A 24155-nucleotide genomic window follows, 5' to 3' on the forward strand; every position below is an offset into this window, starting at 1 on the left:
TATGTAAAATTGGCTCCACATTGATAAACTACACATTAGAATGCTCTCACATGTATTTGTTAATGATAAAAACAAACAGTACTCTAAGAATATAAGCTGTCAGCATGATGAGTGCTTTATTTTGCAAATATATGACTTGCGTACTTTTCGAGGTTTTTCAAGGATATGAGTACCTACTGTAACAGGAAGTTTGAGTTTTATGTCATGTACTTGAGGAGAAATCCAACTGAAGGACTGAATCATGTAAACCAGGTTTTTCTGATTATCAGTTTATTGAAGTGCATGTAAACGCGTCAAATCGGATTATTACCATTACCTGATTATTCCCAGTTATCTGATTATTGTGCGCATGTAAACGTGCTCATTGACTCACTGATCCACCTCACCAGGATCTACTGCAATGACATCGGAATGTCGTTCGGACTAGATAAGTATGGTCATATGGTGTCCAAGGGAGGGAAGACGATCTGAATCAAAGGGGTAAACTACCAGAGGTCAGCATTGCAAATGTTCAGGACAGCTACAAATACCTTTGGGTCCTGCAGGCAAAGGGGAACCATGAGGAGGCCACAAGAAAGTCAGCCACAGCCTACACAGAGTGAGGCAGGTCTTGAAAAGTCAGCTGAATGGAAAGAACAAGGTCCGAGCCTTCAACATGTACACCCTGCCAGTCATCAGATACACCACTGGTATAATAAGCTTGCTGACATCAAGAAATCCTACCAGTGGCAAGACAGCACAGAAGCACTAATCATGGCAGCACAAGAACAGGCACTTAGTACAAGATCAATAAAAGAAGGGGTCTACCACACAAGACAGAACCCAAGGTGCAGGGTGTGCAAAGATGCTCCTGAGACAGTTCAGCACATAATAGCGGGGTGTAAAATGCAGGCAGGAACAGAGTACATGGAATCCCATAAAAAAGTGACTGGTATAGTGTACAGGAACATCTGCACTGAGTTTGGGCTGGAAGTCCCAAGGTCAGAATGGAAGACACCTCCTAAGGTGGTTAAGACTGACCGAGCTAAGATCCTAGGGGACTTCCAGATCCAGACTGACAAACTGGTGATGGCTAACCAACCGAACATAGTGTTGATGGACAAACAACAGAAGAAGGCCGTGGTGATAGATGTACCAATCCTGAATGACAGAAACATCAGGAAGAAGGAACATGAGAAGCCCAAAAAATACCGGGGGCTGAAAGGGGAACAAGAAAAGATGTGGGAAGTAAAGGCAACATTGGGGCCAGTGCTAATCGGAGCACTTGGGGCTGTGACCCCAAAACTGGGAGAGTGGCCCCAGCAGATTCCAGGTATAACATCTGAGGTCTATGTCCAGAAGAGCGCAGTCCCAGGAACAGCAAAAATACTGTGCAGAACCCAAGCTGTAATGACCCGAGCTTGAGGAAGACACACCACCACCCCATATATACATATATATATATATATATATATATATATATATATACTGAAGAGCAGTGGTCCTCCCATGGTGCAAGTTTTTAGGGGTGATGGTTTTTCCACGTATACCGTAGGCCACTAAAATATGAGTTAATTGGGTTTTGTGTAGTTGTTGAAGGGTTGCTGTTTGCCAGTTTGTTGAGTAGTATTTGATGGTTTATTGTGACAAAAGCATTTTTCAGGTCAAGGAAGATTGCTCCCACCACCCCTGTTTTATGTAGGTTTGCTTTAATGACTTCAAGGAATCATAAGTGCTATATCGTAGGCAACTGGACTTGCTTGCATTTCTTGAAGATGTTTCACCTCTCATCCAAGAAGCTTCTTCAGTTCTAAATGACTGCTATGAAGTTGCAGGCTTTAAACCCTGTTTGGGTGTGAACCCTTGCAGAGTTGTAGGGGTCACGTGAGCTCTTAGTTTCAGATTTGTTAAAGTCACAATGTGAGTCATTGACCCACCTGGCCACCATGTGAGTTGTTAGGGTCTGGTGGGACCAGGGGTGAATGGGTGTGAAGTTGTCTCGAGTAATGTAGTGTATGCAGTTCAGTGCAGCCAGGAATACACAGATTTATACAATGGGGAGACAAAACAACCACTCCATTTGTTCTGCTACATGCTTTTCAATGACATTGACCTTGAAATGGCAGGAAGTGTCCTGATCAGATGGATCTTTGATTTTCAGAAAAGCAGAATCAATATCGCAAATGCCCCTTGCCTTGCTGTTAAGTATAGGATTTTGTAGACATTTGTCTCATTTGCCTGTGTCAGAATTAAAGCACATCTTTCACTAACTGACGCTTGTGGAGGGGATATTTTTTGTAAGGTTCTGACCCAATTTCAGGACAAAATGTACTTGTTACTTAAGTTACTTAAAATAACTGTCAAATTGTTGCTACAGGTAGGCTATCATTTTGAGTGGTATATATATATATATATATATATATATATGTATATATATATATATATATATATATATATATATACCTAAGATCATGACATCAATACTATGAACAAAACCAAAACAGTTTTGACCCTTTAAATGAAGAGATATTTATTTTTTCCAATGAAAAACTATTGGCAAGCATCTTAAACATTTTCGAAAAGATATCAAACAAAAAAAATATTTGATATCTCAAATGAACATCAATTTAAATAAGGTGCATTACTTACTGATATAAAAATAAAGGCCCCTTGAACTGATGCAAATACATGCATCAGGATTACAAACTGAAAAAGTTCATTCCAGAAGTTCAAAAAAATAAATATATATAGAAAATGATTGCACTGAACAAGTTAGACTTGTCTATGTAAACAAACTGAAAAAGTGCAGTCCATAGTAACACAAAAATAAGTTTAAAGAATTTTGGCTTATGGTTCCATTCAAATGAATACCTTTTCACTAAGGTAAATGAGGTTCAGTTGTTCTTTTATCTCATATTAGAAGACAGAGAGAGAGAGAGAGAGAGAGAGAGAGAGAGAGAGAGAGAGAGAGAGAGAGAGAGCGGTATCATCATCATTATGGTATCATATATACTGTGGAGTTTTAGTGCCGCGGTCTACCGTTGGTACCAGTATACCGTGCAACACTAGTGTGAGAGAGAGTGTGCGTGTCTGTGTGTGTGTGTGAGAGAGAGAATATGCGCATCTGTGTGTGTGTGCCGACGTCAGTTGTGAGTGGTGACGTGTATCATACGCATCGAGAGCAGCGACGAGATGTAGTCCACAAAGCGCTCTCATACAAAACCTAACATATTCAAACTTTTTCCCGCTAAATTGTAGCCTTCTTTGCATGAAAAAATATATTAAAAATTCACAAACAACATATGTGAAATTCATGGCACAATTCAAACGGGACTAGAAAATAATTTTCATCTAGCCATTGAAATATATTATGAGAAATCAATTTTTAAGGTCCCATGTACCGGAAACGGAAACACCAACTTACTAGCTCTATTGTGTCTGCTTTATTTGTAAAATCAGATCCAGCAGTGTTTGGAGAGATTTTTTGGTATTGCAGATTCATATGTCAGTCCAGACTAGGCGGTGTGAATTGTGGCTCCACCCTGCCTCTGCATAACTATGTTTGTGAAGGTTCATCGTGAACATACAGCGATGAGAGGAGAAAGAAGAGACGAAGGAGAAACATGAAAAAAAGTTTCTGGTGGGTTCTGATTTCAGTCAGACTGAGTTCACACACACACACACACACACACACATACACACACACACATACATACACATGCATGCACACATGCACGTGCGCACACACACACACACACACACACACACACACACACACAGGCCCACAAACACATGGCCTGTTTCCTGCTAGCTTACAGCTAACTTATGGACAATTGGTCCATTGGCTGTGTAGGGGTGAATAAAAACATACTTTCTGTCTGAGGAAATCGTTAGTTTTATTGTAAGATGAAGTGTGTGTTATATCTTACGTCACAAACATCAGATCTGCATCACATAAGAGAAAAACAACAGCGACGCAGGGACATTTTTCGCTGCAGTGTGAACATGACAGTAGAAAGCTCCAGCATGCAGGTCACACCTGGTCATGGTGTAGAGAGAGGAAAATAAGCTGACCTCTTCTCACTGGGTAGTAGCATGGCTGGACAGTTCTGCAGGAAGCACACAGAGCCCATTTGTTAAAATAACTTATTGCACCTTCTTTGGAACAATGTTGAAATCACCAGTTACTCAAACTTCTTGTCCAGTGTTGTTAGACATTCTGATGTTATGTTAGCTAATAACTAAATGAGCCACACAGGAAAGAAAGTTGTTCGATGTGAAGTATTAATATATTTACATGTGATTACCATAAATTTACAATCACTGTCTGTTGTCACATACATGCCTTGTGTTATATAATAAGACAACCATGCCTACTGAGGCAGAACAAGAATAAACTATGAATAAGCAATGTGCCTACTATTTATACCCAGAGCATATAGTGAAAAATAAAACCTTGATTAGATGTTTTTCCCTAATTCCCCTGTCCTGGCAGACAAGTCTGCACTGCCAGAATAAGTTCAGGAGGAGCCGCTTGGGCAATCTATCCTTGGTTCTGAAAGGAAATGCATTCAGCCTGACCGCATGTCTAATAGAGGCAGCCGCGACACTATTGCTTATTAAGACAAATAAGCCCCAGTGCCAGAGCAAAGGTGCAGAGGGGCCTTAATGTGATGCTGTTATTAGGAGGCAACAGAACTGAGCCACTTGCCTTACTTCACAGCGCATCCAATAAAGTTACTCTACTCTGATCTGAAGGGAATGGAAATATCTGTCACTATGCTGTGTACTGCTTGTTCTAAATCCTGCTAATTACTGTCTCGCACACTTCTGGCTGCCTAAAAAAGGAAGTGAACAAAGAGAGGAATACACCAATTTTTGTGAAGCAGGTCTATTGTCAGTCTGATGCCCTGCTAGTGTCCTCAGGAGGTTGAAGCATTTAGTACACTCCATAATACAGAAGGATTGGACTGAACAAACAACATCTTGGTCCAGTTATACCACCATTTAAAACAATGTCATTTTGAAACTAGTCCTGGCATATAGTAGAATGCCCTATTGCCCTGCAAATGCTTCCTCAGCCCATATTATTTGACGACGGACAGATGAATGTTGCCATGTGACTTTCTGACATGTCCATGGCTTTACCTGTTGTGCTACGTAAAATGTAGAGGAAAGTCCATATGATCATTTTGCATTTAAAAAAAAAAAAATTATCCTCTTGGGACCAAGAATGTGAGTAGAAATTTCTTAGCAGCTCAATTTTGCAAAAAAAAAATTATTAAAGAAGTTATTTAAATTAACAAATGCATTTTGTGGGAAATGTGTTGCCAACTTAACTTTAACAAAATAAGTGAATATTTCTATTGAACATTTGACACACAGTTAACTGCCAATGCAAAATGGTGATACTGAACATATCATAGGTTACAAGATTGTAATTCTAGCTGTATAAGCACAAGCAGAGCCTTATGCTGGACTCTCTGAACAATACTATCCTCCCATCATAAGCACACATTCACTCACTGTAGAAGGAGGATTATAATATTTAAACCTTTACTCTATTTCACACAGGCCCCACCCTCAACTGGACTCTGTGGATATATTGAATGGAACCTGATAAATGTGCTTCCTGTAGTGATATAACATATAGCTACCACAGGACGCTTAAGTTAGTTGCCATTTCCCAACTGCTGGTCAGTGGGCTAATCCCTGATTGCTGTAGAGAAAGACGATGACAGATAGCATCGTTTACTGCCTTATATGCTGTGGGGTCCACATGTAATTTGGGTAGGCACGTCCTGATTGGCCGGCTACATTTATGCAATTCTCAGTGGGCGATACATGCTTTTTTTTTTCTCTTTCTTTTTTTTTTTAGAACCAAATTTTATGACACAACCATATTTTTTCCCAGTAAACAGTTGCAATATAAACAGAGTAATACTACAAAGGTAATCAGCAAAATGAATAAATACATAAATATGTTAAGGAAGAGTGAAAGATAATCAAACAACAGAAAACATAAACAACAGCAACAAAAAACAAACAAAAAACAACAACAGCAAAAAAAAAAAAAAAAAGAACTGTAATGTGATATATAGTCAGTGTGTACTTCCTGGAATACTACTCAACCAATCGTACCATGAAATTTTAGTCCAGTGAGATAGATTGCATTCTTTGGAAGTGAGAGATGAGAGGCTGCCAACACCTGTAAAATTTGTCTGTTGAACCACGAATGGTGAATTTGATCTTTTCCAGTTTTATGAATAACAATAGGTCCCGCAGCTAAGATGTATTTGAGGGGGGTGAGCGACTCTTCCACAGGAGGAGAATCTGACGACGGGTGATTAATGAGGCAAAGGAGAGAACATTAACTTGTTTAGCAGTCATTCAAGCTCCTTCCTCAGGGATACCAAAAATGGCAATTTGAGGTGATGGGACTAATGTCAGCTCTAGTACCTCTGACATAAAATTACAAAAAGGACCTCCAGTACTCTGCCAAATTTGGGCATAACCAAAACATATGAGACAGGTCTGCCGGCGCCTGAGAGCACCTATCACAAGTATCAGAGAGATTTGGGTAAATCCTTGATAATCTGGCTTTACTATAGTGGATCCTGTCAAGTACCTTAAACTGAATGAGGCTAAGCCTTACGCAGGAGGAGGAAGAATTTATTGCATGTAATGCATCGTCCCACCACTCCTCAGTCAAGATAGTTAGTTGATTGTTACAAATAGGTGTAGCTAATGGTAAAGAGATCCAACCGAATTGAAGTCTAACCTGCTGCCAAATTCTCAGTGTTAATAACCATGGGGTTGGTGGAGTATAGTCTAGGTTTAAGTGGAAGGCTGCTATATACCAAGGCTTTTAATGATGAGGAAAGACAGGAGCTAGCTTCTAGGTGAACCCAAGTGCTATCCGTGTCTGAGATCCAGAGTGCAATTTTGTGTAAGGTGGCTGCCCAGTAATATAACTGAAAGTTGGGTAAACTGAGTCCTCCCTGTGATCTTCCCCTCTGGAGGAGGGATTTATGAATTCTTGGATTTTTACCTCCCCATATAAAATTTAAAATCATTGAATCCAATTGACAACAAAAGCATTTAGGTAAGAAAATGGGTAGACATTGGAATAAGTATAAATATTTTGGAAGCACATTCATTTTACTAGATTGTACTCTACCTATAAAAGAGAGAGGTAGGTTGCTCCATCTTTGTAGATCTGACTTTACCTTGATTGACAAAGATGTAAAATTTTCCTCTTGAAGAGAGTGGATGGAGCTAGTGATAATGATTCCTAAGTATTTAAACCTAGTTGTGGATAGTTTGAAGGGTATACTAGATTGTGGTATTTCACGGGCTAACTGGTTAATAGGAAAGCATTTACTTTTCTGTATATTTAGTTTGTACCCAGAGAAGGTGCCAAAGGATTTGAGAGTAGATAAAATATGTGGGATGGAAACTACTGGGTTGGAAACATAAAGGAGCAGGTCATCTGCGTACAAGGACACCTTGTGCTTGATTCCGCCTCTCCTTATACCTGAGAACATTGTATTATCTTTAAGAGCAGTTGATAAGGGTTCAATAGTAACAGCAAAAAGGAGGGTGGAAATCAGGCATCCCTGTCGCGTGCCGCGCGAGAGTGGGAAGAACTGTGATCGTTGAGTATTGGTACATACACAAGCTTGTGGTGAAGAATATAGTGAGCGTATCCAGGAAATAAATTTTTCTCCAAATCCAAATTGGTTCAGTGTAAAAAATAGATGACCCCACTCAGCCCGGTCGAAAGCTTTTTCCGCGCCAAGCGAAATAACCATCTCTGAGCTAGAAAGATGTGCCGGGGAGTGAATGATGTTGAGAAGTCTCCGTATGTTTGTATATGAATGCCGATTTTTAATAAACCCTGTTTGGTCCGTCGAGATAATAGAAGGTAAAACAGTTTCAATTCTACAAGCTAAGGCCTTAGCGAGGAGTTTATCATCTACATTAAGGAGAGAAATAGGTTGATGCGATACATGCTTTTGACTAGACGTCAATCAGTCTTTAGACGCTTTGCTTAACTAAAGACTGATGACTTTCTCCCTGATTTTGTGTTTAGATGGGCGGATACAATTTCAGAGTTCAGTAACGTTTAAGAGTTTCAGAGCAGGGCGGTCCTTCGGTGGCTCGCTGAACTCTTGTGCTCGTAAACATAGTCCAACTAGAAACACGTGTAGTGGTACAAAATGGCTCAAGTCGCTGTAAGTCCTTCATTAAAAGAGTTAAATCTCTCGACATCCATTTTCAAGCTCTCTGTGTGTTTGTGTCCTTGCAGATGAGAAAAGGGGGAGCGCACATTTCCAGGAGGGCGTGTCCTTTTCAAAAATGCAAGAGGCGTTGCTTTGTTGCCAGCTGTTTTCGCTGGTGTGTTAAACACACTTTAGAAAGGAGTGTCCCCAGACTGTCAGAAGGCAGAGATCTCTGATTGTCTGGTGGCAAGACTAGCTTTTGACTGGAGGAGAGTATTACTCATAGAGTCCAGTAGAGGGTGGAGCCTGTGTGAGATAGAACTGCAAAATGTTTGTCGACACATTTCATTTGTTTTTCTATGTGCTGTAGGAAAAGTGTGATGAAAGTGAGTGTGAAAGTGTGGGACTCAAGTTAAGTTTAGGGAAAGAAGGTTGTCTTATCTTAGTTAAGCATTGAAAAAAACATCAGTGTTGTTTCAATATCAATTTAATTTTCTCAATTTTATTTATCAAGTTCAATATCACAAATCACAATTTGCCTCAGCAGGCTTTACAGCATAGGACACCCCTCTGTCCTTGAAAAACTCATCCCCAAAAAACCTTTTAATGGGGAAAAAAATCATAGAGACCTCAGGAAGAGCAACTGTGGAGGGATCCCTCTTCTGGGATGTACAGACATGCAATCTTTGTTGTGTGTACAGAACAGAATTGAGACAGCTAGAGAGAGACAGGGAGAGAAGCAGCACAAGCAGTAGCAATATTACACAGATGAAAGAATGTTTGTTTTAAATGGGAGTTAAAAGACAAATCTTGATCAAATATTACTCTGAGCTTTCTTATGGTTGTGCAGAACCAGAGAAAAAGGCCAGAGAAATGTCATCCAGAGAAAATATATATCTTCAGATAGAGAGTTTCTGAGGTGTTTAGGGCCAAGAACAATAACTTCAGTTTTGTATGAATTTAACATAAGGAAATTGGAGCTCATCCAGGTTTTTATGTCTTCAAGGCATGTTTGAAGTTTAGTTAATTGATCCGTTTCTTCTGGCTTTATCAATAAATACAATTGTGCATATTCTGTATAAAAATTGAAGTTTACAGAGTGATTTCTAATTATGTTACCTAAGGAAAGTGTATATAAAGTGAACAGAATTTGTCCAGGCACAGAACCTTGTGGAACTCCAAAACAAACTGTATTTTGCAAAGATGATTCATCGTGAATATGATAAATGGGATTTAAACCAGCTTAGTGCAGAACCTTTGAGGGCAATTTCATGTTCCAGTCTCTGTAGCAGAATTTGATGGTCAATTGAGTCAAATGCGGCACTTAGATCTAATAAAACAAGTACAGAGACGGGTACTTTGTCTGAAGCAATCAGAAGATCATTTGTAATTTTTACTAGTGCTGTCTCTGTGCTATGATGCACTCTAAATCCTGACTGAAATTCCTCAAATAAATTATTGTCATGGAGAAAAGTCACACAGCAGGTCTGCGACTACTTTCTCAAGGATCTTCGAAAGAAAGGGAAGGTTAGATATTGGTCTATAGTTTTGCTAACATCTCTGGATCCAGGGTGGGCTTTTTTAGAAGTCCTTTAAGGACTTTGGTACATAGCCTGTTAATAAAGACATATTGATCATAGCTAATATAGAAGTGTTAACTAAAGGTAAGTCTTCTCTAAGTAGCCTAGTTGGGATAGGGTCAAAGAGACATGTTGATGATTTAGATGAGGAAATCATTAACGGTCAGTTGTTGAAGGTTAATTGGAGAGAAGCAATCCAAATATATCAGGTCTTACAGCTGTGTTTACGGTCCCTGTGTTTGAAGGCAGATTGGTACTATCTGAGGACAGGAGGTCATGAATTCTGCCTCTAATAGTTAGAATTTTGACATTAAAAAAGCTCATAAAATCATTACTGCTAAGGGCTAAAGGAATACAAGGCTCAATAGAGCTTTGACTCTCAGTCAGCCTGGCTACAGGGCTGAAAAGAAACCTGGGGTTGTTCTTATTTTCTTCTATTAATGCTGAGTAATTTTGGTCTGGCATTGCGGAGGGCCCTCCTATACCTTTTAAGACTATCTTCCCAGACTAAACGAGATTCTTCCAGCTTGGTTAAATGCCAATTCCTTTCAAATATTTGCGATATTTCTTTTAATTTTCATGTTTGGGAGTGAATCGAGTGTTGCAGTGAGCCTGCAGCACTATTGACAAAATAATCAATTTGGGAGAGTTTAAAGTCAGTATAGGAAACCTTTGTTACAGTGGGACATGGTATTAAATTTAATGTCAGTGGAATCATTTCCTAAATTCTGCTACAGCACTATCGGCTATACATCTAGTACAGTAGGTTTTGCCGCGTGCCGTGTAATCGAGTAATAAGAAATCAAAAGTTATGAAATAATGGTCTGATAAAGAAGGATTATGTGGAAAGACTATTAAGTTTTCAATTCTGGGGCGTCTGTGGCTTAGTGGATAGAGCAGGCACCCCATGTACAAGGCTGTTGCTGCAGGGGCCTGGGTTCGACTCCAGACTGTGGCCATTTCCTGCATGTCACTCCCTCTCTCTCTCCCCCCTTTCACACTTGTCTGTCCTGTCAATTAAAGGCTAAAATGCCCAAAAAATTATCTTTAAAAAAGTTTTCAATCAGCAGCAGAGCTGGAATATGAGAAAGTAAATTCTTGATATCAGAAACAGTTGTTTGACCAAAAAAAAAAAAAAAAAAGGCATGCTAGCTGCTCTGTGAGGCTGAAATACTCACTATAAAGACAGCTAAAGTGTTACATATGTTAAACAAAATATGGAACAAACTGAAATTTTGACCTGATTGTGGTGCTAGATGAACCCACAAACTGTAATGCCTCTGGTGTACAAGTGGAACATTTCATCTTAATGTTGTACTGGAGCTTGTATTCTAGAAGTCACCAAAAACATGGGGATATATCCTCTGGAAATTATAAATATGCACTGTCCATTTGCCCTATCGCATTCTCATTAGTTGAGATATCTTACATTTTTCCCTCTTTCACACAGTACATGCTGATCTGAGTTCTAGATGTCCTCTCACTCATCACATATCAAGAGGACTGCATTTTAATTTCAGTGTCCTCTTAACTCAGTTTTCCTTTTGCTTTCTTTGAGACCCACCTGTGTGTGCTTTTGTTTCAAGAAGCTTTAATAGAAATGCCATCATATTTGTATGTCATGTTATTCCAAAATGATTTGTTCAAATGTGGCAAAAAGTAACATGCTCCTAAATATTGATATATGAAGAAAAAAACTCCTCTGTGTCTCTAAATTTCCTGTTTCTTTCTTTCTTTCTGGTAGAAGCTATGTAGCACTAGGAAATTAAGCACTTATTTGACTGGGCCATTTGAAAAGCTCAGACAGCAACTGACTCTTTGATTGGCAGACTCCACAGTAGGGAGGAAATTAAGCTGTGAGTAACATAGGTGGGTTTAAACTGACAGAATGACACAGAGAGTCTTTGAAGATGTGAAACCCAAAGCCCAAGTTACTATTGCACTGACCCAAATGCTACCAGAGAGAAACTGATGGTCCCAGATTTTTTAGCATAGTAAGGAGATGGGCCAGTAAATATGGAACCATGTGTGAGATTTAAGAGATTTTATTGGCATCTAGTAGTGAGGGTTGCAGATTGCAACCAGCTGAAACATTTCCAGAGTGGAATTCCATTAGTGTTCATTGTTTGGGTGTCAGACACTGACTTAAAAAGCCATCCTTTAACTTTAACCTTCACCTGGGAGGCTTCTTTTTCCCTTAACCCAAGCAAATACTGTCTGTTAATGAAGATTATGTGGCCTGCAATAGATATGGGCAGCTTGTCAAGTCCTTTTTGGTCCACTTAAGGAAAGGTTTTAAATGATGTTTAAACAAAGAAGTTGCATGTAATTTGTAACATAAGGGGTGTAAAGCACTTTGAATGGGAACTGGGTAAAAATATCATCTATTGCCATCTGGTTAACAGGAAAGAGCAAACTTTTAGGTTCAGTTTACCTGAACATTTGCCAAAACTACATGCCAAAATATTGTGTCTCGTTATCCCTTTCATCTCCTTGTCCAATCTCAAAGCAATGGCAAGGGGTTTGATAGCTAGATCAAAGAGCAGGGAGCTGAGTGGAAAGACCTGTCAGGTTTCTGTGTACAGTGGAAAGTATTCAGATACAATACTGTTTGTTAGTGTGAAGAGTATAAAGTCCTGATCCAGAAAATAAAATGTAGGCCAAAAAACTGTAATGAAAATGAAAAAAATGAATATTCTCCTTTAGTTCTGTCAAAAGCCTTCTTGGTGTCAAGAAAAATAATGTTTTGTAAATGTACTGTCTTGTTCTAAGCACAGGTTTCTCAGTGTCTTTTATAGAGAGAGTTTTGAATTGTTATTGATGCACCAGTTTCTGTTTAAAGAAATCAACACAGGGTATATCTGCATATTGAGAATCAAGATTTGAAATAAGCCAAGTCCATTCTACCAGTCTCTAAGTATGTTTTTTGATCTGGTATGCGGTACATGACATTTGACCTAGCAGGAACACCTTAAGGGATTCCCAGACTGTGTATTTAGCAATGTCTGGTATATCCTTAAATTCCAGGGGAAAAACCCTATTTGTCTTGTAGGATAAACAATGAAGTCCTCATCTTACAGCATTCAAAGGTCCAATCTCCATGTTTGTTGAAAAAGATGGCTGTTTGGGAGAACAGTAATCAATTCAGTGAATAGCAGAATGGTCGAATATAACTATGGCATGATATTTACAAGAAGATACTGGTGGGATGAGTCCCTTGTCTAGCCAAAAACAGTTGATTCTAGAATATGAATGATGGAATGGTGAAAAAAAAATTATTATTTAGAGGTAGGGTAAATTGTTTGCCATCGAGCTATAATAGGCATTGAGAAAGAATTATTAACTCTAGCAGAATAGGAGGGTAAGATATTTTGTCTAGTCCTACTAGATCTGTTCAAGCTTGAAGTCAGGACACAATCAAAATCGACACCAAGGATGTCATTGTGAATTTTGGAAAAATTATGAAACATCCCAGTTTGGGGTGTAAAGATTGGCAGGTATAAAGGGCATGTTGTGCGATTTGCCAGTAACAATGACACGGTGGCCATTAATATCAGAGATAATATTAGAGAAGATGAATAGAATGTTCTTCTTTATGAGTATCACTACTCTTCTGGATCTTACATTAAATTTAGAATGATATATCTGGGCAACCCAGTTCTTCTTAAATTTGCAATGTTCTGTTACAAAAAGATGTGTTTGTTGTAGATATGTAATATCCAGCTTAAAGGTTTGGATATGTGCAAATACTCACATATTTGAATTAATTATTTGTCTTTGACAGATGACATACAACTTGCTATAATCAAAGTGCATTGTAGGTTTAATTGCCTTTTTTTTTTTTAGGTATTTTCGCGTTCTCTTTGGTTCACTTTTAAAGCATATAGTGGCAAATTACTTCAGGATGCTTAAGTTATTATGTTGCAGGGAAATGGTGATAGGACTGAATAAGTTTGCTTCTCTCTACTCCTTTTGAATATGTTGTGATTTCTTTATCACAGTGTTAATTTTGTCAGCAACTTTTATTTCATGACTAAACTGTAACAACATAATGAAAAAGATATTGACAACAAAAGACACAGCAAAAAAAAGTCTATTATGCTCTGACAAGGACAGATGTCAGACATATGAAATAAATACATTAAGTCAGTAACACGTTCTCAGAGGTGGAGCAGAGGTGGAAATGTAGACAAATCGTTCACCCATTACCTTGAAGGGATTATAGTGTCTGAACCGTTCACAGGTATACACACTTACACTGTAAGCAAGATAGTTGGTAATATCTCATATGGTAATATGAGGTTGGAGGCAGCAGTGCGTTAGTCAGTGTTCTTAATAGGTAACAATTCAGCCAAATAACGGTTTCTGGCATCTTTACTGACTTTACCCGGATTAACACTGTATGGGAAAGCGCTGCGAAGCGTGCTGCTTTTCCGTGAAGAGCTTCCTGTCCCTTTCGGGGCCCCCGTACTGTGAAAAAAACAAACAAACAAACAAACAAAAAACCCATTAATTGCAGGTCAGGGACTGGACATGAACCCTGGTGTCCTGTGGGGCTCTCATGTTTGAATACTGCATGAGAGAGGCCCACTCTGCCAGTAATAATTTATCTGGATGGTAGATTGCTATTACGGAATGTAAAAAAAAACATTGCTGCGGAAATAGTTATGGTCATGAATAGTATCACAAATTGGGTTTGATATAATAAGAATCGTATTACCCAGTGCCTGGGCACATCTAACTGGCAGGAACCACAGAACAGATTGAGAACATGCTGGCAACATTATATATCTTATGTGGCCTGGGAATGCCTCAGGATCCTACAGAAAGAGCTAGAAAACATTGCTGAGGAGAGGGATTTCTTCCTTGCTTAGCCTGCTGCCACTGCTGCCCCCTTGGAGGATATTAAAGAGGAACTATCCCCATTTTCAAAATTCATACATATTATTCCTATGGTCTAAGACAGTCCAAAAATAGTATTAACACCAACATCTCCCTCCTTAATCCAAAAACTATCCGTCACTGTGAACTTTGACCCACTAACTTGCAGCCTTCACTCCAGTCAGCTAACCTCTTGTAAAACCCTGACCCTGAAGACCTTGAGCAGCCCCCTTTCCTGGGGACTCACCTGGCCATCTCCATAAGGTATCTGGGGCCTTAGCACATAAAAGGAGACAAAGGCCTCAAAGATGCCAACACCCTAAGCTGCCCTGTGCCACAGAGACTCGGGTGCCCAGCAACACCAAGCCTCAGCTGCCTAACATTCCCGAGCTGCCGCTGCCCAGCAACCCAGAATCTTCACAGCCCCACACCATGACTGACCCCCAACTGGGCCCCAGACTGGACCCCAAGTCAGTGTCCTGGTGATGTCCTGTCTTTTCTTCCCAGCTGACGCCAAGTCTGTTCTTTCATCAGGGGTCTGGACAAAATCCTGTCTGTCTGTCCTGTTTGTGCTTTTGCTTGGGGCCCCAGATGATGCCAAGAATGTTCCTGCTTCAAGGGTCCCAGATGATGCCAAGATGTTGGGCACTCCCGCTGATGTTAAGAATGTTCTTGAGTCAGGGGTCCTGTGAAATACAAATTGGAACTTGGGAAGTACTGTGGATCCACAAAATCAGTCTCCCATTCATTGTCTGTGGAACAGCTTCAGACTTTATGCCCTATGACATCACACATTTAAGACTTACTTCTCTGGTGTCTGGTTTTGACAGAGGGTAGTTCATGTTCACAAATATTGATTGAACGTTCCTAGACCATGGAAATAACATATTGGAAATTAAATTATTATCTTTGTGGGTAAAACATATGACACAGGTGAGTTACTGTGGGTATGTGGATGGAAGTGGTCAAAAAGATTGCCTACTGAGCCTTTAATGTGATGAGTATTGCCTGTGCATGACTTGCCTTTTACATACAGAGTGTTGAACCTATGAATAGCTTATGTGCTGTGAGGCAAAGGTGCATGAATCAAAGCAAAGGTGTTGAGGAGATTCAACACTGTTTCTGTGTTGGAGACTTTCTCCCGCATTGACGTAGTGAGTCATCTCTCAGCGAGGTGAGCAGCAGTTGCAAGGCTGGACACAGGCTGGAAGGATGTGGAGCACCTTGGCTGCGAAAGCTTCAGAGCTGAGATCAGCCAGCCAAAGGTCTTCATTGCGTTTTTAAGTAGCCAGAGGTGCAGTAGTAAGATGACTCAAACGCCAACAGATGTGAAAGACTGTGCTGATCGAGGCTGGCTGATGCAACACTGTCAGATCAAACCCATGCTCGGTGAGTCAAAGCAGGGAGAGACACATCAGTGGCAGGAAATATGTAGATTTCCAAGCACAAGATCACATATGAGATGCAAACACACATATCGTCATTCAGTAGAAAACATTTTTGACACAGTAAAGCAATACATTCAACAATCCTATACCAATCCCCAAAAGGTCACTGTCTATACTCTTGTATGCTTCATAGCTAAGTGTTTCTTGTCTTTCATGCAGATTTAGCCATTGCATGTTGATGTGTGGGTCATTGTATGGCTAATCTATCTTTTTCTAAACTGCAGCCAAAATAATCAGAGCGTTGAATCAACACCTCTCTTAAACCATTTCAACACTAACTGAACATTATATACATTACATTAACATGATATGTATTGTGTTTTAACATTATATATGAGGGTAGGATTTATTGCAGAACTGTTGTATTAGACTGCAGGGTTTTAGGTTGACCCAACAGATTGACAACTTAGTGTATTTAGTAGTCTCCCATTCTTGAGAATTGGGACAAATTGTGTCCTACGTATAATCATATTTGTTTTATTAAGATAAATTTTGTTGTGTGAAAATGTTAGCCCTTTAAAGATGTTGCCAAGATTTTTGTCGAATAAAAAACATAATTCAATCAGGCATAAAGGAGTTAGCTATATCACAAGAACTCCTGTCTCACTTCCTGGTTTCTAATGCTGCTCGAGTACTGGTAAGCTTTTCATCTTTTTATTTATATTTTTATTATGGATTCATTAAATAATATTGCTATCAGGTTCGTCTCAACCATAACAGGTCAATTCTGTAGCCTAAACAAGAATTATGGTTAAAAAAATAGTATTTTGATAAGCATCAAGAGAACTCTTGGCAACTTTGAAAAATAAAATAGCTACTCATTATGACTGCTATGAAATTGATGAATATATAACTTTTAGTCAACTCCATCAGATCTTACCTCTGTAATCTGCTATGTAGCTATGCTATTTAAGAGAAATTTCAATTAGTGGGAGGCTGGCCCATTACAAGGTCAAGACTGATCTTTTAAACTATATTTTTCCAGCATAATTGAAAATTAAAACTGGTTTTACCAGGGGCGTTGTAGTGGGGGGAAAATGGGACTGATTACCCAGGGCCCCAACGTACACTGTCATTTCTTTCCCCCAGAAAAGGGTTCCAAAAAAGAAAAGAAAGGAAAGGGAAATAAAGCAAACTGACTTTGTAATAATAATGATAATAATAATAACAACAATAATAAAATCCAAAAGGTGAATGAAAGAGACAAGAATTAAGAAAGGGTCAGTGGGGGGCCCACAGAAACTGCTTTTGCATAAGGCCCAGAAATTGGTGCTGCACCCTGGGTTTTACTACTTTTACCTGAGCATCACCATAGGCTACTACCTCAAATGAACGGCATTCAGAGGTAGTAGTAAATACTGACAAGGTAAAAACACGCGCAAAGAATGTGTGCTTTCAGGAAAATATTCAGTGAATCAATGTTAAAAACCCACGTTTAGTACCTAAAATAGACCAATAATTACGTGTGAGCTTCAAACTTTGAGCTTCATTTGCTTTTAGTGTGTTCCATTGGCCAACGCTAGGAGCTGTTTGTGGTGCTGAATGCACGGCGGCGGCGGCGCTGCCCTGAAGAGGAGGCTCCCAGCACAAAGCTCAGAGCGGGGCAGCGGCAGCGGCGGCGGCAGCAGCTCTACAGTCGAAAGGCTTCACTCACTGGAGTCAGTGCACTCAGTAGTCTGTGGCCGTGGCGGCGGACCGAAACTCAAAGCCCATCGTCTTTGTCAATGAGTAAATTCTGACAGCAAAGCCGGGCTGAAGTCACCGAGAGGAGCGCTTCGTATGTGTAGTCGGTGTTCGGCGGAGCTCTCAGTGTTTCAGTCCGCCACAGGAAAAGTGTTGATCCCAAGGACGTTCACTACTAAAAGCTTGAGAAGCGCAAAACGGAGGAAAAACGTGATGAACGCGATCAGAGATTATTATCCTCTCCTGCTTGTTTTTGTGGCGGCGGTGACGGACGTGGACGCAAAAGGTAAGAATTTTGAGAAAATATTAATTCAGTGGTTTTTAATTCTGGAGTGCTCAGAAGAGCTTTTCAGCCCTCGACCTCGTTACTACTGAATGAGATGTTTTTCATGTGGATTTTTTTGTCTTTACGCCCGGGAAGCTTTCCGTTTTCACCGTTTCCTTTTGTCAGTCTGTCCTCCATGTGCTCACACAGCTCACTGATCTTCCTCACAAAACACACTCCTTAATGTGACCAACACATCAACACTAATAGAGATGTGCTATTTTGTTATAATTCAGTCAGATAATATATGCAGAGCATACATATGGTACCTATCCTCAAAGCCTATTAAAGTTCAGTCAGAACACATTTCACGTAATAAAACCTACTGTCTAATAACAGTTACAACTTCTTATATGATTACTATATGGTTTCGTTATCAGTTTTCAATTTTCAAGGGAAGAAAACTCAAGTAGGCTAGGCAAAGAGGCTGATAAAAATGTCATTTTCCAGCCTTGGAAAAAACTAGAAGTGCTCCAAATGAATGCAGCCTATCTCCTAGTGCTCTTGTCACAATAGTGGAATGGCTGATAGTGTTTTTTGCAGCTTCCCTGCATTATTCATATCCCCTGACAAAACAGAGAAGGCTACAAAACATGGGTGATGTTAGAAAGTCATCTCCCTGGATAGTTGCAGCAATTTGAACAATCACTCAATATTTTTTCCTTTCCTGCACTACAAATTAAGTCCCAGAGATTGTTATTAAATTAGTTCTCACACTGCATAGTCTGTGCATCAGAAATGATTATCCAAAATTTCATACAAACTCCTCTTTGTGCTGGATAGATGACGAGAAATAAAGTTGGGAAGGGAAGAAGTTGTCTGAAGACAAACTCCTGCTCTGTCAGGCATCTTTTAATTGGATGTGTTTGTGTAGACACAGCTGACACCAGCTGACTCCACAACCTTGTAATTCAGGTTGTGATGGATGCTTACGCCTGTGTTTGTGTTTGCATAATCACATGGAATTGTGTTGACTGGTTTTGTACGTTAAGGTCTGTAGTCTGACTGCTGACATGCTGGTGAGTGTGTACACAAAGCAGGTGATTCATTGTGACAGATGGATTTAGCTGCTTACTGTATTCAGTCTGTATTCAAATACTTAAAGGCTTGATGATTTTGATGCTAGGAAGCGAGTTTCATATACAGAATCAACCATTAGAAATGTAATGAGAAGTTGAGCAAGTCCTTGTTTACTAACTGCAAAACGCAACACTACAATAATTAGTACTGTATGTTCTACTGTATACAATAAGTATATAGGGTTTAATCAGGCTGCAGGCTGATGTGTGGGAACTCACAGGATCTTTGAATAACTAAATGGAGATCTGTGAACTTCAGTTAAGCTCCTGACTTTTTCTTACAAGGACATTTTTTTGGTCACAGGAAGATGGTAAAAACTCTAACTTTATTAAATTGTCATATTTAATTTGGTTATTTTTTCAACCACTTCTTTGTACACTTACATTAGTAAAATTTCACAGAAAGTACAAGATGTAATTTCTAACAAAATACGGACACACATGTTACATGATCCAAAGGATCTAGGTGGAGAAAAATCGGTGACACTTTCTCATCAGACACCCATTGTGAAGGATTTATAAGCTGTAACTAATGATGCTTTGGGGGTGTTGTGATAAAACAGGTAGCCTATTGACAATAACCCTGGTATTTAAAAATGAAATATGGGTACCGTGTTAATAATACACATATATTAATATGTTGTAAAAAATCCAGCACCTCAAATCATTTCCGTTTTTTCCCTTCTCACTTTGTCTCCCTCCCCCCAATACCATCTGGTTGCCTTCTCACTATGCATTAAGTGTAACTGCTCTTTTTGTACGATTTTGTACAGTTATGGTTACAGACTGTCTCTCCACCAGAGGTGGTTCTAAAATTTGAGGACCTTGAGGGCTTAGCCCTGTCCCCTGTGGGGGGTCTGGGTGGATCCTCCCTCAGGAATATTTTGATGAACAAGCTCTATTGTGAGGCTTTTTTTAATGCACTCTGGCATATTATTTTATATCTTAAAATTAATATTTACTATTGAGTAGAAACAGAATACTTTGCAACTGCTATCATTGAAAATAAGAGAATTTAAGGTACTTGTAAGTGAGTATTTCTATTCAATGCTGTTATACTTCTACTCCTCTACATCTCAGAGGGAAATAGTGCATATTTTTTTACTATACACTACATTTATCTGTCTACTTAAGGTACTTTAAAGACTCAAATTAAAAATACAAAATATGATCAACTAATAAAATATGATGCATCATTATAGATTAAACTACTCAGCAGAATATATAAAGCCTTTAACATTAAAGTGATTACTGATGCACTTTCTCTCTGTCTCTCTCATGCATGTGTTCACACAAAATGTGCTGCTTTGATGAAACAGAGGACTCCAAACTTGCGTCTTTGATTAACTCTATTATATTATTATTGAGGGCTTTAATGCATGGACAAAAGACAAATAAATCAGATCTGTTTTTATTATTCAGCCCATTTTTATCTTTGGAATATACATAAAGCCTATATATTTAGATTTGCAGCTTTTAATAAAACAATTGGGGCTGGAGCCTCAGACGCCCAGGCCTTACAATGCCACTGCTCTCCACCTACCCACACTGTATTCTGAGTGTAATTAATTTGCTATAAAAAAAAAGAGAGAGAAAATGCACAATAAACAAAGTTAAAGATGAACTGACTGATAGCACTGTTATCATTATTTCCATTACAAATTGTTTTATAGATATCATTATACTATTGTTATCATGGCCACGATAATTGTGCAGTGAAAATCTGATATCATACCAGCTTTAATATCATTATAGTTTAACTTTTGGGTTGGCTTCATCTGTGTATGCCATGTTACCAAGTCATTAATAAATGGTTATAATAATGGAGCCAGTCTGCTGCAATAAATGTTTGGTTGTTAATTCATTTTGGTCCAGATGATGCCCATCTGAAACCTTTCTGTGGAAGATCAGAGGTCAGACTGTTTACTGGAAGAGTCTCCCTGAGTCTCCCCCTGGAAACATACAAGTGGGTCCAGAAAATGTGCAATTTCTCAAAACTAAATAACAAATATAAATGATCCAGCAGCACTACATCACTTATTTCCAGGCGCTATAAATCAAAAATAACATAGTTTTACACAATGCGTGACACTCACATTGTTCCAATTCTTTATTGAAGACATATAATTTGTGTACTGAGTGTAATATTCAAAACCCAGATTTGACCCTGTTTTTACAGCTTCACTGGTACACCCAGCTGAAATATTAAAAAATGAATTATGGGGTCGGTGGATAACCCTAAAAATCAAGTTTTTCAGCATAAAGAAATAACGTTTGTTTCATTAAAGTGTTTTTGTCAGTTGACAAACATTTTAAGAAGTCTGTCATGATCAAAAACATTTTTTGATATTTTTGAGTAGGATGGAATTACTAAGTAAAATTATCTTAACTAAAATAATTTGACCATTAAATATCATTGCAACTTTTGCATTAATATTAAGTTGGTTCAACTTATTAAAGCTTTTCGAGGTGAAAGCAAAATAATCATGCTGGTAGTATTAAACTAATGGAGTTTGTCAGATTATAAAAGACTCAAAGGACTGACTCCATAATGCCAGAGTTAAAACTACTTAAAAAAGATGCAAGCAAATTGTTACCTTCCTTTTTTAAAATTATTATTATAAGTTTTTAGTTGAACCAGTGGAATTCTTTTTTAGAGTGTTCTCTCTGCTTTGTGGATCATTTTAGACACATTTCCATATAACTCAGCCTGACATGTTGGTATTACTGGAAACACTGGGATCCTACAGAGAATGTTAAACTACATGTTGTGGATCTGAACAATGCTTGGCTGCTCAACTTGTAAGACTCTACCTACTAGTGGGTGTGGCATGATTTGAATGGTTTAGGCCTCTGTTTGTGTGCCCCAGCTTTCACATTTTTTAACATTAGAACCCTCTGTCATAGTAATATGCACACAGTATATACCAAAGCATCTACTCTATCGCCTTTTTAGGTTTTGGCCATGTACAGTAAGTCTTCTCGCTCGTCAGTGTTCATCTATCATCAGCACTGTTTAGATTAATCAGCTTTATGAGATGCTATTCTTGCTCTAATAGACAAGCATCACCCAAGGCAAGTGATACTTCACATTAACAATGGCCATCCTTCACCCTGCCCCCTGATTAGCCTGTAATCAGCAGTGCCAGGACCCTGCAGCCTCTTCATCTGGCTTCTATGTCTTGCTATGATACTGATTCAAAGCTCTTCACTGTCACTGATGCACAAAACAGCTCGCTCTTTCAGAGCTTAAAAAATACCTTGCCTGAAACAAATATAGTGTTTTTGGGGAAGCAGAATGGCAGAGACTAGAGACACTGTCATTTTCTGGATCATGGCTGACTGCAGGGGTGATGGTCTGGAGCTGACCTTGACCTCTGACCTCTCTAGAAGGTGGACAATCTCCCAGCAAGGGTCTTTAACATTATGTTCCCCTTTACAAAACACACAATTTACAAGAGGAATCTGGTGATGCATGTTTTATCCCATTTATTACAGATCAAAAATACTGTACATATGAAACATCCTCCAAAGCATGTCACACTGTTTCCTGTTTTGAATGTCTTTGTTTTTCTGCTCTCCAGGCAGCCAATTGTTTCCATTCATGGCTGCATGGTATGAAAATCAATTTGCACAGGCTGGAACCCTCACACTGATCTTTATGTCTGCTCTGTTAATACAGCACAAGCCTTTCAAATGAATCTGCATTTACAGCTACACAGCAGTAAGTCAACAGAAGCAGACGTGACATTCACTGTGATGGATACTACAGCTCCAAAGTTATGTATATTTTCTGTATGTTGAATTTTATGTTTTAAAAATTATTCAGTGAAATAATTGGCAAAAAATAGATGAGTAGAAAGTAGGAATACATACTTTGGAAAATGTTCAGCAGTTATGTAAAGTTAACATTATTTGTGGGCGGATCACAGCCACAATAAGACAATCTGTGGAAAAAATAGGTGTCTTATTGACCCCAGTACTTTCAAATACACCTGTGCAAAGCACACTACACATGGCAACAAAATTTTATTTTGCCTAAAGACAAACATTTTACTTAAAAAATGCACATTTTGTTCTCAAGGTTGTAAATCAGTCAAATCAGCAGACACACTGCAGGAATCACGTCACACTCATTTCCATCAACTGTGGTGTCTTTGATGTCTATTAGGATACATTTCCACACTTCTGTTCAGAAATCATATAAAAAAAAAAATTTTCAGATAATAATAATAATCATCATCATCAGGGGTGACGTAGTGGGGGAAAAGTGGTGCTGATTACCAAGGGCCCCAGTGTGACCAATGTGAGGGTTGGCCCTGCGTACAACAGCAAGCTTACACTGGTTATCATTGAGCTGTCCCCGGAACCTGAGGCAAGTGGTGACACCACTCATGGTGGTGGAGACCAACTGGTTGAGGTCACCTTATGCGGGGGTTGTGAGTTTGAGGGTGCGGAAACAGAAATTGTACAGGGCCTTGTTGTTGGTGCAGTAGGTCTCATCTGTGTTTTCTACAAGCTGGTGGACTGATATGTGCTCTTTTTATTTTTATTTCTAAATATTTAGTGCCATAACTAAATTACGCACAAAGACTATGTCATGCACAGGTCCCAGAATTTGATGCAACAGCCCTGCTTAGATATTTTCTTCAGTTTTCAGTCATCCAGTGTTACAGTGCAAACAGGACTGAAGTTAAAATATTTCTATGGTGAAGTTTCACCTAAATTTAAACTTTAACAGCTGTTTGCTATGTGTTGAAAACCTGTGGATGTACAGGGAAATTGTAATTTCACATTTCAACAGCTTTTTCCTTAACTTCTCCTTTTTAGTGAAATTGTCATATATGTATGGTTGTATATGTATGTATGTATGTATGGATGTATGTATGTATGGATGGATGTATTACACTCATTGTAGCCTGAATTATTCGGTATGTGACAATATATGGCATTAA

The 24155-nt window shown here is 39.0% G+C and overlaps 1 protein-coding gene across 4 annotated transcripts in view; it reads left to right on the forward strand.

The window, feature by feature from the left end:
- The window catches only part of sez6b (seizure related 6 homolog b), a 542199-nt gene that overhangs the window by 47188 nt on the left and 470856 nt on the right, over positions 1 to 24155 (forward strand). For 2 of the 4 annotated variants that reach the window (XM_078166883.1, XM_033632224.2), the window contains exon 1: positions 17634 to 18082. The exons of 1 other annotated variant lie outside the window; for it this stretch is intronic. In XM_078166883.1, the coding sequence (XP_078023009.1) occupies positions 17893 to 18082 (190 nt within the window). In that variant the 5' untranslated portion in view covers positions 17634 to 17892. Of the gene's footprint in view, positions 1 to 17633; positions 18083 to 24155 lie in introns of those variants that run through there. One more of the 4 variants, XM_033632225.2, reaches the window with a different exon arrangement.

Source organism: Epinephelus lanceolatus, chromosome 4 (assembly GCF_041903045.1).
Source record: "Epinephelus lanceolatus isolate andai-2023 chromosome 4, ASM4190304v1, whole genome shotgun sequence".
NCBI classification, from domain to species: Eukaryota; Metazoa; Chordata; class Actinopteri; order Perciformes; family Serranidae; genus Epinephelus; species Epinephelus lanceolatus.